Source organism: Miscanthus floridulus, chromosome 11, assembly GCF_019320115.1.
Source record: "Miscanthus floridulus cultivar M001 chromosome 11, ASM1932011v1, whole genome shotgun sequence".
In the NCBI taxonomy this organism is placed as follows: domain Eukaryota; kingdom Viridiplantae; phylum Streptophyta; class Magnoliopsida; order Poales; family Poaceae; genus Miscanthus; species Miscanthus floridulus.
In genome coordinates, this window is record NC_089590.1 from 69484055 (window position 1) to 69500387 (window position 16333).

General features: G+C 46.4%; 2 protein-coding genes across 2 annotated transcripts; one reads left to right on the top strand and one right to left on the bottom strand.

Moving 5' to 3' along the window:
* The first annotated feature begins 3070 nt into the window (after positions 1-3070).
* On the top strand, positions 3071-7299 carry LOC136492145 (receptor like protein 29-like). The gene is made up of 3 exons (XM_066488263.1): positions 3071-3213; positions 5131-6616; positions 6822-7299. Exons 1-2 carry the CDS (start codon positions 3071-3073, stop codon positions 6179-6181), a joined length of 1194 nt encoding a protein of 397 aa, XP_066344360.1. The 3' UTR covers positions 6182-6616; positions 6822-7299.
* A 2911-nt stretch (positions 7300-10210) lies between these two features.
* LOC136494292 (probable purine permease 11) lies at positions 10211-12560 on the bottom strand. The gene is made up of 2 exons (XM_066490463.1): positions 12326-12560; positions 10211-11531 (listed from the first exon to the last, which is right to left on the bottom strand). Exons 1-2 carry the CDS (start codon positions 12408-12410, stop codon positions 10492-10494), a joined length of 1125 nt encoding a protein of 374 aa, XP_066346560.1. The 5' UTR covers positions 12411-12560; the 3' UTR covers positions 10211-10491.
* Between the last annotated feature and the right edge of the window lie 3773 nt (positions 12561-16333).

Here is a 16333-nt window from a genome sequence, read left to right on the forward strand (position 1 = left end):
GGGTGAGGTCGGCTTGCTACATACTCCAGTGTGGGGATGAGCACGGCTTGTGCTCCGCTGTGGTGGCTGACACTACTACAGATTGATTTATAACTGTCGTCACTTTCACTGCCGTAGCGATAGAAGCGACCATGTGATACTTCCACCATCGGTTGGAACGATGGCGCAGCCTCCTGGGAATGAAACCGACAGTTCAGACTTCTACCACCGACGGGTTAATGTTAGATGCGGCAGTGGTATTAGGGTTGCATTTGCTCTGTCGCATGAAAAGCCGGATCAACTGGGATACACATTTTGTCTACCAGCACTAAACTAGTGTTTGGTTAAGCGGCAGTAAATTCAGCGTGAGTGTTGAATTGCCTCAACTTCCAAGGCTGTCAAATCACCTTTACTTCCTCCGCCTGAAGCCTAAGAGTCGTACCCACTGCGCTACATATACTTTAAGCCCGATGCCCTCTGAACCCCTCTTCTTCATCCATCATCCCCTTCTCTTCCAATCTACAAAGAAAATGTCGGACAACCCCATCAACTTTCCAAGCAGCCTGTCGTCCAGCGAGGACGACTTGCTAGCCCACCAGTCCTCCGAGGAGGACGTCTCCTCCGACGACTGGAGGCCTTCTGACTATAGTCCTCCGTGGAGCTCTAAGAAGGAGGACCCGGAGGAAGAGGACGAGGATGACGCCGACGCCGAAGACGACGAGTCCGACTCTGATGACTCTGACTCCGATTCCAACTTCGCCTCGCCTCCTCCCAAGCGAGCGTGGCGAGCATATCATATGTTTAGATTAAGTAGTTTATAGTTAGTATAAGTAGTTTTAATAGTTTAGGTTAGTTATTATGCTTCCAGACAAGTACAATCATGTTCTCATTCAAATTGTATCTATATGTTACATATACATAATGAATCAATGAAAAAAATTCTATTCGCGTAGATTTGATCTCTTCAATGCCACCCTTTTTATATGAAATGCAAAGCAAGTTCTTTCCAATACTACTTCCAAAATGGCAATGCACAGATTTGATCTCTCGACGAATGTTTTTTTTGTTTTTCTGTATATTTTTTTGTGAATGAAAAGGGAAAAAACTGTCATATCCGGTTGCGATTGTTTCTAGGAGAATCTAAAAGCAGTTTAACAGCTGACAATCGCCGTATTATAGCGTTGGATTAGCATGGCAATGGTCGACTTAATACGGACACTGTTTAACTTATCCTGTGTCATCCATTCTCGCTATTGATCAATCTGGACCGTCCATTTGGCAAGAAACCTAGAAGCGCCTGGCCCGTTTCCAACTCCCCTCAGGTCCTATCGGCGCTTTGGCTGCGGTTCGACCAACTAAAAAACCCCAATACGAAACCATTAGTTCTCCCCACCCGTTGTTGCTTCGTCTTCATTCTCTCCGCCTATTGCTTCATCTTAATTCTCCCCACCCGTTGCTTCATCTTCATTTTGACCTATCGCATGTACTTGCCCTGCCTCGAGCACCTTGCATTGTCGTTGTGGACAACGCCCCGTGAAGGTTAGATAGATTCGGTCACCCTCTGTTTGCATTTGGTTCTAATTGGTTTTGGGTTCGGTATCAGTTTTTCTCATATTAGGAATTTGTTCATTGCAACATATGTCTTGACGAGCGGTGGCCGATTAGCCGCGGCCGCCACGGAGGAGGACGGCCTGGTCCGGAACCGGAAGTAGAGGAGCAGCGGGATGGCGAGCGGCGTGCCGCAGGACTGCACCACCGTCTGCATCCACAGGCTGTTGCCACCCTGGTCGTAGTAAATCCTGCCAAGGAGCGTGGCCACGCCCTGCCCGCCGAGAATGAACACGATGTTGATAAGGACCACCGCCCACCACGCCAGCCGTTTCGATAGTGGTGGCCGCGACGCCTCAGTTGCACGACATGCACCACCGTTCTCTGCTCTGTGTCCATGATCGTCTCCACCAGCTTCTTGGCCTCGGATACCTGCATGTCCGCCTCATCATTTCAGCTGTTCGATATTGCTGTCTCGCTTAATTAATTGCAGTACCTCGTAATAAAACAGAGAGAAAGGGACCTGCGATTTGCAGCTGAATTTCACCAGCGTCACCCATCTTGGATTGCAACCAAGATCTGTATGCGCTGCAGATATGAAATTTCTTGAAGTAAAAGGACAGGCAACTGCATACATATACGCAACCGTGGCCGTCCTGTCTATAAACGAGTTGATCTTATCAGTGCGGCCTGTCGACTCTCGACGTGCCCTACTGGTTCTTCTCCCGTGTGAATTCCTCGATGAATGGATCGGCAAGAACTCAAGATATGAATAGACAGCACGTGGCACAAGAGTCAAAATTTGCTGTCAACATTTGCATCACTCATGAGCTACGGTTCAGTGTTCCCTGGCTCACAGAAAAAATTCAACGATGTCTGCAAAAGATTCCAAAGAACAAAGGAGAATGACGTCGATCGCATGGGAATATCCAGACGGAAGCGGCTGTGTTTAGTTTCCAATTTTTTTTTTCCAAAAAGTGCTACAGTAGTCATCACATCGAGTCTTGCGATACATGCATGGAGCATTAAATATAGATAAAAAAAACTAATTGCACAGTTTGGTTGGAAATCACGAGACGAACATTTTGAGTCTAATTAATTCATGATTAAACACTAATTGCTAAATAAAAACGAAAATACTATAGTACCAAATTCCTAAATTTACTAAGTAAACACGCACAAACTCATCAGTGCGGCCTGTCGACTCTCGACTGTGTGGCTAAGACAGTCTCCAACCCCCGCTACTCAAAAGATAAAATTTATTTCAGTAGCACTGCAGATAAAAGATTCAATACTTATTTTTAGTTTTCTCTAATAACAAGACTTAAAAAAGAATTATTTTTATAAATAGGTTTTTAAACAATACTTAGATTTAGATTATATCTCTCCTGACATCTAAAATAGGTCTTACATATAGGTACTCTATTGAAAACTATAAATATTATATGGAAGACCTATTTAAGTTTTGGTCTTCTGATAGATCTCCTGGAGCCATCCGATTATTGATGAGCTGCACCTAGGATAAGATGGGAATACGTGTCCCATGTCCGTCTCATCTGCAGTTGCAATTGCAACAGACGAAAACCCTGCAAAGATTGTTCCAGGAACAGGAATTCATGGAGCGAAGCTGGCGCAAAGATATTTGTCTGTTGGTTTCTCGCGTGTTGTGATGCTCAACTGTTTTCTGTTATGCTGAGCAGGCTTATTCTTGGCGCCACTAACGCCTGTGAGCTGCTTCCTGCTGTCTTATTAAGGGGTGTTTAAATTCAGACGCTAAAGTTTAGGATGTCATATTGAGTATTTGAATAGTAACAATAAAATAAATTACACAAGTCCTTGGTAATCTACGAAACGAATTTATTAAGCCTAATTAATTCATCATTAGCACATGTTTACTGTAACACAACATTGTCAAATTATGAACTAATTAGGCTTAAGAATTTCGTCTCGTAAATTAGTCTTAATCTGTGCATTTAGTTTCGTAATTAGTCTATATTTAATACTCCATGCATGTGTCAAATATCCAATGTGATAGGGGCTAAAGTTTAGCGGAGGGAAATAAATAAAGCCTAACACACAGATCGACAATGTCCTTGTTCTTTCAGAAGAGAGAGAGTGTGTGTTTCCCTCGCAGAGAAATATATTCCATACTCTAGAATGTCCAAAAACTACTTTTATCACAAGCGATTGCTCCTATGACGTACACTAATTCACTAAACCATGCCAATGAAGAGGCGATAACGTGGACTGAAAGTTCTGTTTTTTTTTGGGCTTTTGGAATGGTTGATTGTGTATAGGAGGATGGTAAAGTCTAAAATTACCACAGTAGTGGTTAGTGAGCTTAGTTGTGGCCAAAAGGGGGCCAATGCAACATGACCAACCCCCAACAAAGTGAAGATCCAGTGCATTTTGTGCTGACTGCCTGACTGGATGATCCTCTATGGTGTAAAGAATGAGCACCGAAAAACTCAAGATTGCCACAGAGCAATACAAGAAGATGTTGCAGTGGAATGGAGGTGGTGAAGAAAATCATTGCACTGGGTATGGAGCTATAACCTGAGCTGGCACCAACAAAATCAACACACCGGATGATCTTGTGGTTGAAAAGATGGCCTGACGACAATATTGATCGGAGGATTGGGCGGGCAAGGTGTTCATGTTGGAGTTTGGGAACACGCATTAGATGATCCGGCCATTATAACCAGAGCAACCATTCGAGTATCGCGTAGTGATTCCAATGACTACTTGCAATGGCAATGTAACACATGACATTGGATTAGTACGCATTGGATGATTTGTTGGTGCCCAGACTTGAAAATTGTATCCGGTGAGTGCAAATTTGGTGTGACTGTTGTGCATCAGCTAGTTTGTTGGCTCGGTGTATTTAGACCACATCCACTCGGTGTTTGGGGTCGTCGTTGAAGACTAGAGGAAGCATCATCCAAAATAGCACTTTATGAGAGTGGTTAGGCTAGTGATTAGGCAAGACTAGGCTATTTGTGTGTGTGCGCGCACGTGCATGCACGTGCGTGTGTATGGGAGCTCCACAATGAACGCCACCAGGGCGAGTTGAGGGTGAACCTAAGAGGCTTGCCGTAGCGTTGCTTTCACTTGGTGTGAGCTTTTATGATGATCCCCGCTGGTTAGTTTCTGAGCTGGCTGGTGCTGGTTTATTGTGAGAGAAAAACATTATTGGCTGGTTGATTTGGACTGACTGAAACCAACAAGCGAACTGGCCGATTATCTTTAAGCTCCAACTTGAACTATGGGTGGCGGTTGTCCCACATACTACGGGATACATCGCGCATATCTCTTTGGGTGTTTGCCTCTGGTAGTACTTGATCTCTTATTTACTAATTTACTTTTCACATTAGATATATGCCCGTGCCACGGGTCATTTCTCACCTAAAGCGACGTACTTGGCTTAACGTTTAGTAAAACAGCTTTACCTGGCTGTTGAAAACAGTGGATTGTCGGTAGTATCCTTTTATTTTATTTTTTTCTTCATTCATTTTTTTTTCTGTCACTTATTTTACTTTTTTCTCTTTTTCCCTATCCTTATCTATCTTCTCCATCTACGTATGCTTCTGCATCTACGTATAGCACATCCAAACGGCTAGCACGCGGGCTCCGTTCCTTCGGGCTCGCAGCCTCGCCTCCGTCGCCGCGTCACGGGCATCTGCGCCCGCCCGCCCATCCGCGTCGCTCCTCCTCCTCTAGGACCCTCACCCTCCCGCCCGCCGTCCTGTATCTCCGCTCCCTCCTCGCCTTGTTCCTGCAGGTCGCCACGGCCGCCGCGGCCATGGACCCCGCCGAGCGGGAGACGCTGCTCCGCGTCATGGAGTCCGTCTCCGCCGACCGCGACTGGCGCGAGGCCGCCGGCGACGACCCCTGCAGCTCGCCGTGGCCGGGGCTCGAGTGCAGGCCCGAGACTACTCCCGGCGCCAATAACGGCGGCGCGGCGCGGATGCACGTCGCGCGCCTCGACTTCAAGGTGCCGCCCAACCCGACGTGCAAGGACACGGCGACGTTCCCGGTGGCCGTGTTCGCGCTGCCGGAGCTCCGTGCGCTGTTCCTCGTCGGGTCCTTCAAGAACCCCGACGCCGTGGCCGCCTTCGCGCTGCCGCCGGCGTCCAACCTGTCGTCGTCGCGCCTGCAGCAGCTCAGCGTCCGCGCGAACCCGTCGCTGTCCGGCACGCTGCCGCCGCAGCTGTCCAGCCTCCGGTCGCTGCAGGTGCCCACTGCTCACCGTGTCGTAGAACGCGCTGGTCCGGGGCGTCGTTCCGCGGGGCATCGGCGAGCTCGCGGACCTCGTGCACCTCGACCTCAGCTACAAGCCTACAACTCCCTCACGGGCCCGATCCCGAGCGCGCTCGGCGACCTGCGCGGCCTCGACCTTAGCTACAACTCCTTCTCTGACCTCAGCTCCAACAACCTCACCGGCGGCGTCCCGTCCGCCCTCACCCGCGTCAGGGCTCTCAGCAACAACGGCAGCTGGCTCTCACGTTCCTGGCGCTCAACAACAAAGGGATGCGCGACTTCTGGTTTTCCGAATCGGCATAGGAGGATTTGGGGCGCGCGCACGAAAAGTTTTTTGACGAAAGCGATTGGTATTTTGAAGTGGTTATTATTAACAGATTTTGCTATGTCTTGATTTCTTTACTTCAGATAGTAGTTCCAGGCTAGTCTTAGGATTGCTTTATGTCGCTAAACTCTTTGGGTTAGATAACCAAATAACACTAGATGCACATCTTGTTTATTAGCTTGTTTAGTTCGTCTTGTTTAGTTTGGATTGAGCCTCAGGAGTAGAAAATTTTTAGATGACCTAATTCACCCCCTCCGACATGATTAGTGTGATCTCTTGCTAAGGGCATGATTAGTGTGATGGTCCTAAGGGCTCATTGGCTTGTGCCTTTGTAGAAGAACATAACGGTCAAAGTTCTAAGGGGTTTTAGTTTTGCATAGGTTAAAGTCGTTGCTTTAAATTTTTAGAGCCCAATTCAACACCTGTCCAACACCACGCCATTCGGTCCTTACTATGTGGTGGTCTCTTTCTAGAAGTGTTGTATGTGTAGGTGGTGATGTCTTGGTGGCTTTAGCTAAAGTTTGTCTGCAAGGGCATCAAGTCCTATTTCTGTCGTTAGATATTTGCCTAAAAAGAAATATCTTTTCTAGAAAAGGTGTACCATTTTTTTTTGAAAAGACACATTTAAATAGAATCTCTTAAACCTATTCCTAATTAAGTTCAGGATGAGGCTCCCAATCTGGTTGGTGTTCCAACATCCCAAATCGAGGTGGCTCTAAACTCCAGTTTGCCTATACTTGAGTTCCTCTAGATCCTACTCGTCAGGATTACCGTGCTCTGCAGGTTGTTCGACATGTGTTCCATAGCACTTTCACTTCCTATCTTTTACCATCTTGGAATCATGTACCTTGCACGTGTGAAGTCAAAGTTGCTTCGTTGCTTTTGCGTCAAAGCTTGACAACAATGACACATGGTGCGTCCCGTCTGTGTGTTTGTCTTTATATGCTAGCAGCTGGCTATTGTGTGGGTATGAACGTGGGTCATGTCTTTGTACCGAACTTCTTTTGTTCACAACTGAGCGGCAGAGTTCTCGTCTTTTCATTAAAAAAACACTCATGTGTGATTGGTAGTGCATGAGATTTCCTACAATAACTGGCTTGAAACAAATTATTGCCCACAAACTTGTTCCGGACATATCTCGAAATCTCAACTTACCCTTTTGTAGCCAAAATCTAAATGCTAAAGCTCCACTAAGGACGTCCGTCCCACGTCTATCTCATTCGGACACTACTGCTGGTCCTGCTGACCAGCCCACAGGCTTGCTCCCCTCACTATGGCATACACGGTTTTCTCCAAGAGAGAGAGAGAGAGAGAGAGCGATATTTTCCCCATCACACATCGGCTCCTACGCACCGTCCGCCCTTCGCTCGTCATCTCTGCGAGGCTGCTTGCCGTGGGCAGCAAGCCCGTCGACCGACTGTCGTTGCTTCCCGACCGCCGCTCACCCATGGAGAGGGAGACCATAGCCGTCCGACCGCCACTACCGCCTCCACCACGAGGGACGGATGCCTGGTCGGCGGCCAGGAAGACCTTTGCCTCCGCGCTGCCCAGCTCACCGTGGCTGGGTGTGGAGCTCGCCTGCGTGCAGCTCACGACAGCCAACGGCAGCTCGGGCGGAGCTGCACACATCTCGTGCCCGCCTACCCAGTTCGTTGTGGCCGGGGTGGAGGTCGCCCGTGCGTAGCTCGCGACGGCCGGGATGAAACTGCACATGCTGACGAGGCTCCTTTCTCCCAACCAACAAGGAGATGTTGCGCTGAAACTGCATATTACAAGCGTCTGTTTCAAGTGTTTCAATTATTTCAGAGATACGTTGTAAGTATTTTATATCGATGTTGCAAAAGTAGATCGGAATGTTGCACATGTTGCAATGATGTTTTCAAGTGTATGTCCTAAATGTTTCATCTGCTTCAGACGTATGTTACAAGTGGTTCAAATGGATGTTACAAAGTAGATCTAGATGTTGCATATACATACATATTGCAAGCGTACGTTTCAAGTGTTTCTGGTGTTTCATACGTAAGTTGCAACTGTTTCATCTGGATGTTGCATATGTTTTGCAATGGCTACACACATGTTTTCTTGGTGTTTCGGACGTATGTTGCAAGTGTTTCAACTGTTTCGAACATATGTTGCAGAGTGTTTCATCTGCATGTTGCAAAAGTAAATCTAGTGTTGCACATGTTGCAGTGAGACCTAGCTGCCGAGTTGCGCGTGGGAGCAAAGGGGGTGCGAGCGGCAGGCGCGAGCAACGGAGTAGGCGCAGATCGAGATGCGGCCCCACGTGGGCCCGCACAAGCACGAGAAACGAAGTGGCATGGGCCCCCACGTGATGCAGACGCAGACATGTGGGCGGGCGCAGCAGCATGTGTACACAGGGGCGTGGGCGCATTAGGCGTGGATGTCTATACGCTAGCCCCGTCCGGACGTCCAGACACTAGCTTATGCTGACATACGTGGTTGACATTTTTTTGGGTGTGGTATGGTGGGTGGTTTGGAGGGGAGAAAAGAACATACTATAAACTCAGGTTTAAATATGGCTAAACAACGCTGGGATAATATTTTTGTCGATAATGTCGCCCCCTTCACCCAAAAATATCTAGCTTAAACATGGCTAACTTATCTATTTTACCAATGTTGTCCCCAAAAGATTCATGTGAAGTGAAGCTCCACACTGGACCACAGAGTATGTGAAGTGGCAGAAATGAGGACTGAAAGTTCGTTTCATTTCAAGGCTTTGTTCTATAGGGAGTAGGGGTGCGAACGGATCCAATATGGAGTGATATCGCTGATCCTATATTTCTTTTCGGATTTAGATTCGGATACGGATAGTTTTAACTATATCGGATATGATACGAATGAATATCGACATCATAAATATGTTATTATTTAAGTATTTAGATACAAATACAGTATTGGATGCTGAATATATAAACTTGGATATGGACAGATTTGAACTTCTCTAAATTGATTAGGACTCTAATATGGTCGGAAAATATTCATACCATTTGTACCCTAATTTGGAGACAAGAAAAGGGGGAGCTATAGTGAAAATTTTGGAAATTATGTAGCAATTTCATTAATATAGTTGCACGTTTGCAATTTATGGTGTTTTTATGCACTAATGCACTTTACGGTTTTGTATGCACGTTATATCAACAGTGCACAGCTTCAAACACATGCGAGCTGTTCCCGTAGGCATTTATGTGGTTCATGCTTCATACACCTATGTTTTTTAAGGACCTAAATCTAATATAATAAAATAAGTACTACTTCCCGTTAGACTTTTTTTTTGCGCCTACTTCCCGTTAGACTTGAGCATTTAGCGGGACGGGCTTACTTCGGGCTGGGGCAAAAAAAAGCCTGGTTGTTTTGGGCCAAAAATACCCCGGCTATACCGTCCTATTGGGCGAGTCGGGCCTGATTTTTTGGGCCAGGTTTAGGCCTAGGCAGACCGCCAGCGAAGTTTAATGTGTAAAATAGCTAAAATAAATATTTTTGGTCGGGCTCGGGCTGAGGAAAATCTTTTTTAGATAGCAGGATCTATGTTCAAGGCTTGTCCACTAAGGTGCCGTTTGGCACGGCTCCAGCCAGCTCCGGCTCCCGCCTGCCATTTCACTGTTCATTCACTGTAGCAAGAGCCGGTTTTCTCTCTCCTACTGCCTTCTCTCACTGTAGCCGGGGTACTGTTCACGGAGCCAGCGGAGCCAAAATTTCGAGCTTCGCCGGTGAAGCCGCTGGCTGTGACTGTCTGTGAGAGGGAGAGGGAAGGAGAGAGAAAACGGCTCTTGCTACAGTGAATGACAGTGAAATGGCAGGCAGGAGCCGGAGCTGCCTGGAGCCGTGCCAAACGGCACCTAAGACTCGTGGGCGTGCCAGGCCAAGTTGGACTCAATTTGCTCGGGTCTGCTTCTGGTCATAACTCATAAAAAATACTTGGTGGCTGACAAATATCTAGTAGAAAATCTAAAACTTTTGATAGTTTTGTTTAGGAGCTAGGTTTACATATGATAAACTCTAATAACACACTCAAGAACAAAATTTAGAAGGACAACAGATAACAGAGTTCCAATAAAGAATTACAACGTCAACAAAAGAGCTATACAAAATTTCACCTATAAATCTATATATGATGTTTATTCCGATCCATGTCCCACACCCTTACACATATGCCGCATATGCAAAACAAAAATAAGACCAATAGTAACTAAAAGAAAATTTATATAGCTATGCTAAAAAGCTATAGTTTCCTCCTGCTGAAATGTACTTAAATTAACATAAGTAATGAACATCTATCATCTCGCAGGAAACAAACTAAACGAGACAACCGGTAAAGAGCTATCTATCACAAGAAAATTGTAGACCCTAGGAATCTCCCCCTATGCACTTCTAGCTTTCTTATCATCGAGATAGTTTTGATAGAGATATGAAAGAAAACCCCAAATCGAAATTAGCATGGCTATGATCTTGACTCCATTCATCTTGTCATGAAACGCCATCACACCAAAAAGAGGGACAATAGGTAGAGCAAATGTGCTGATCACATTCGAGAACAAGGACGATACCTCAAAAACCAAGCCCACCACTCCAATAGAAGCAACCTGCCAAGACACGGATGTCCACACCAGTGTCATCAGGTAGGAGAACTCTCCTGATTGGAACCTATCCATCTCCTCTTTTAAATCCATCCATTCTCCACTTGCAAAGAGTCCAACAAGAGAAGCAAAAGTTGCCACAAGTGCAGTATATATCTGCATGTTTAAAACTGCTGAGAAGGTTTGTTTCTTGATCACATTCTCGAATGTAAGTTGCATAAGGGAAAGGATAAGTGCGTAGGTGCCTGATGCTCCTAGTGTCAACAGGAAACCCACAAGATACTTTCCTCCTATGACACCACCAGTAGGTCCATGAGATTCATGATTGGCTCCAAGGAGTAAAGCAGCCAAGGTAAGCAGTACCACGGAGTTCATGATTAAACCGGTGAGTTTCTGAGAGGTTAAGACGTATGAGAAAAAGACGTTGAAGGCCAACTGACTAGCACAGATGAGTGAAAAGGTTGAGACTGGAAGAAACCACAGCCCATGGGAATACATCATGTTGTCCGCGGTTATGATAAGCCCCAAGACAATATATATCATGGTAGTTTTTCCGATCGGAGTTTCGCTGGAAGACGACTTTGAAGGGAAAAAGAACAAGACGAAGAACAATATAGGGAAGCCAGCAGTCTGCACAAATGTTGACAGCCACTTGCTGTTGCCACCTTGGCTGTAGTAGTATCTCCCTAACAGTGTTGCTGATGTCTGACCAACAATGAGGAAGATTGCATCCGCTGCCACCACAAACCACCTTTTCCAATTCTTAGCTTTTGAGCTTCCCGATGGTCCTTCTTGAGTTGCAGGAGCTTCGGTTTTCGATGGTCCTGCGCGGTTCATAATGGATACAATGGAAGTTACTAATGATTAAGAGACGAAGTGGACAGACAAAAAAATTCTCTTTCAGGGTTTTGCATTTAACACGAGTAACAACCTCCCTTTTTATTTTAGCAAAGTACAAATAGGTGAACATTGTACACATTAGGCTAATATAGGCCCCAAAAATAAATATAAAGTGGCTCACATGTGTCCTCAAGTTTCCAAAGTCCCTCACTAGCTCTCATACAACTAACATGCTAGGGTCCTATGGTATGAAATGTCATGAGGTCATGCTACTAGCGCACACCCTTTGTATAGTTTTGGAGGAGAAAAGATTACCCCCTGTTGGGTAACATGGCTGTTAATAGAAAATATCTGGAGTAGTAGCATTTTCATTCTTCTGTGAAAATATATTATGATAAAACTACCTTTACATGGGAAAAGCGAGAACGTTGTGCTGGTTTTATATATAGTTCCATATCTACATTATGTGTGATTGACGATAGAGCACTGAATCACAATCTTTTGCAAAAAAAAAAGCCTTAGAAAATTCTAAAAAGAAAATAACTGTAGAATAAGAACAACCATCCCACGCATTGAAAAGATACTAAATGCTGAAATTCAAATCCTGCAAAGAACTCGCCCAACTTCTCCAATCCAAGGAAATAAAAATGCGATATACAAGAGAAACAACGTGCAAGAGAAATGGTATAGATCAAGTGGCCGACAAAGAACATAATAATAACAAATTAAACGTGAGATCAAATCAAACATGGAGCAGCTAGCAACATATTTAACTGACCCGGGATTTGTATCTGAACCTCGGCGGTGGTGTTCGCATTGGCGCCTCCGCTGTTGCTGTTGCCACCGTTGTTGTCGTCGGCCATCTTCTCCGAGGAACTCTAATAACCCTCCAGTCCCAGTGAGATCGTCCAAGACAGGAGGAGGAGAAGGAGATGAGGAGGAGACGAGAGCAGTGCTGAGTGCTGTGGGGGGCAGAAAAATCGCGACGCCACCACGCGCTTCGCGGTGTTGGGAGAAGAGATAGAATAGGGTGGCATGCGTCGATCGATCGATCGTCGTAGAGGGATCCGAGTGAAGTCTCGTAATCTAATAATAGAAACAACCTTCCGGGACGACGACGACCCCGGCCGGCCTGTTCCAAGAGAAACCAGTCTGGTGGTCAGTGGTCACTGGCGAGTGCAAGGGATGTAGAACCAGCGCCCGACCGTTACTTCCTCGGCGGCGGCCGCGCGGATGGCTGCGTTTGACAGTAGGAGAGACGAGTTCGCTCGGCTCCCTGCCGTCTGTTGCTTCTCTCGCCGCTTTCCTCTCGTCTCCGGTCTCCTCATTGCGGAGTGCGGGGCGCGCACGGTGTCCGGTCCTATTTCGGTTCGCGCGGGGTCGCGCCCACGGCAGTCGGCATGCACGGTTTTGCATGCTGATTTTTCCTCCATGTCCACTCATTTTCGGGGAAAAAAATTAGGCGAGGACCTACTAGGACGTGGTGGTGCGGATTTTTCATTTGATAGGTAGGCCACCTCTATCGTTTAACCACACGCATGGTAAATCAGATGCCCCCCATAATCCACGCGTCAGCTGCACATGTTGGTGAGGACCATCAGTACCGAATTTTTTTATGCCCTTTCTGTGTCGCGTGGCCTCTCGTAGGTAGTTAAGCCAGGGAAGGGACGCACGGTCAGTGCACATTGGAGCGGGCAGCTGGGCGCAACCTGACGGTGTGTTGTGTGTATTGTCGTATCCAGGACTCACGCACTTTTACGACTAGGATTGGTCTGCAGACACCTTCTTATGGAACAGGACGAGTATTGCCGTGGTTGCTTAACGCTCTGTTCGTTTGGACTTGTTTGACTTATAAGCCATGACTGAAAGTACTGTTAGCTGGTTTGGTGTGAGAGAAAAATACTGTTCGTTGGCTGATAAGCCATGGCTTATAAACCAAATACGACCAAGCAAATAGGCTGTAAGCTGCTAGTGCAGAGGTACGTACAGGGACGACAGGGAGGTGCCAACTGCTGACCTTTGTGCCGAATGAAGAGTTTACTTGGCATGGGTCGAATCCCACTTTCCATAGGTCACGGGCCAAATCTGCCCTTGTCCTTGTTTTTAGAGGTGTTTGTTTCTGTAGGAGATGAAAAGGGATGAACCTAGTTTCATGTGTTTATTTCTGTGACACGATTGATAGGTTTGTCCAAGATATATTCTTAGATGCTGGTTCAACTCGTCTCCTAAGGGCTTCTCCAACGCACCAGCATGGTCGTCCATGTCTGCAGCGAATATCCATGTCATAGGGAGTAGTAGCCTTACAGATTATCAGAGGCTCCTACAAAGGTCACTCCTTCGTCTGACAAAGACGCAAGCATCCATCAAAGATTGTGTTGCAGCGAGGGAGCCACTGCATGTTTGGAAACCATGCCTTTTCTAGCATGTGGAATAAAGCACATATGTATGGTCAGACTTAGGTTAACAACTTGTGTTGGCAGTTTTGATAGCTTTGGCTATTTCTGCTCATGTGGACCGCCGCTTTTGGTTGAAGCCAACAAGTTTGTTGCCTGCGATGGTGAAGCCCTAAAATAAATGAACCGATTCATCCCCTTTCCACGACGTACCCTTTTGTGTCCACTGCCCCCTGTCATCAACCTCTATCCACACGACTATAAATCAAGCTCATCATCCTCTACCGCAGATCGGGCTTGGCATCCTCTGTTGTACCTGGCATAGATCCGACCTGGGGTGAGGTCGGCTTGCTACATACTCCAGTGTAGGGATGAGCACGACTTGTGCTCCGCTGTGGTGGCTGACACTACTACAGATTGATTTATCACTGTCGCCATTTTCACTGCCGTAGTGATAGAAGCGACCGTGTGATACTTCCACCGTCGATTGGAACGATGGCGATGCCTCCTGGGAATGAAACCGGCAGTTCAGACTTCTACCACCGACGGGTTAACGTTAGATGCGGCAGTGGTATTGGGGTTGCATTTGCTCCGTCGCATGAAAAATCGGGCCGACTGAGATACACATTTTGTCTGCCAGCACTAAACTAGCGTTTGGTCAAGCAGCAGCAAATTCAGCGTGAGTGTTGAATTGCCTCAACTTCCAAAGCCGTCAAATCACCTTTTCTTCCTCCGCGTGGAGCCTAAGAGCCATACTCACTGCGCTACATATACTTCAAGCCCGGTGCCCTATGAACCTCTCTTCTTCATCCATCATCCCTTTCTCTTCCAATCTACAAAGAAAATGTCGGACAACCCCATCAACTTTCCAAGTAGCCCATCGCCCAACGAGGACGACTTGCCAGCCCACCAGTCTTCCGAGGAGGACGTCTCCTCCGACGACTGGAGGCCTTCTGACTATAGTCCTCCGTGGAGCTCCAAGAAGGAGGACCTGGAGGAGGAGGGCGAGGACAATGCCGACGCTGAAGACGACGAGTCCGACTCCGACGACTCCGACTCCGATTCCAACTTCGCCTCGCCTCCTCTCAAGCGAGCGAGGCGAGCATATCATATGTTTAGATTAAGTAGTTTATAGTTAGTATAAGTAGTTTTAATAGTTTATGTTAGTTATTATGCTTCCGGACGAGTACAATCATGTACTCATCCAAATTGTATCTATATGTTACATATACATAATGAATCAATGAAAAAAATTCTATTCGCGTAGATTTGATCTCTTCAATGCCACCTTTTTATATGAAATGCAAAGCAAGTTCTTTCCAATACTACTTCCAAAATGGCAATGCGTGGATTTGATCTCTTGACGAATGTTTTCTGTATATTTTTTGTGAATGAAAAGGGAAAAAATTGTCATGTACAAGCATTTGTTTCCAGGAGAAACTAAAAGCAGTTTAACCGCTGACAATCGCCGTATTATAGCGTTGGACTAGCGTGGCAATGGTCGACTTAATACAAACACTATTTAACTTATCCTGTGCCGTCCAATCTCGCTACCGATCAATCTGGACCGTTCGTTTGGCAAGAAATCTAGAAGCGCCTGGCCCGTTCCCAACTCTCCTCGGGTCCTATCGGCGCTTTGGCGGTGGTTCGACCAACTAAAAAACCCCAACATGAAACCATTAGTTCTCCCCACCTGTTGCTGCTTTATCTTAATTCTCCCCACCCGTTGCTTCATCTTCATTTTGACCTATCGCCTGTACTTGCCCTGCCTCGAGCACCTTGCATTGTCGTCGTGGACAACGCCTCGTGAAGGTTAGATAGATTCGGTCACCCCCTGTTTGCATTTGGTTCCAATTGGTTTTGGGTTCGGTATCAGTTTTGTTCATATTAGGAATTTGTTCATTGCAACAGATGTCTTACTTTGGAAGAAGCCATTTCAATGCGAGCAACCTTGCGTTTTGGTGGCTAGGGGTGGCACCAGGACCCCAAATGATGTTGTTTGCTACTTGGGGATGGAGCATTCACCCAGACCGACTATTGATTGTTGAAGCAGCTGTTCGTCACCTTCTCGGACCACAAAATTTGACAAGAATCGTTCAAGACCCTATTTGTGGAGAGATTTTTGTGCTTTGCAGGACTGGATAGGAAGTACACATACTTTATATATACAATGTGTCCGTGGATGGAGATGTTGTCATCTTCGCTACGGTTCACTACCTCTGGCTTTCGGGGCCGCATCGAAAAATTGAGTACCTTAGCAACTGCCTACCCATCTGACATTAAGTCTTACAATTTGTGAAACTTTTATGTTAATGAAGTTATATATGTACTGATGAAACCTCTGGATTAGTATGTATGAGTACTGCATAATCGTTGAACTATTACTTCGGTTG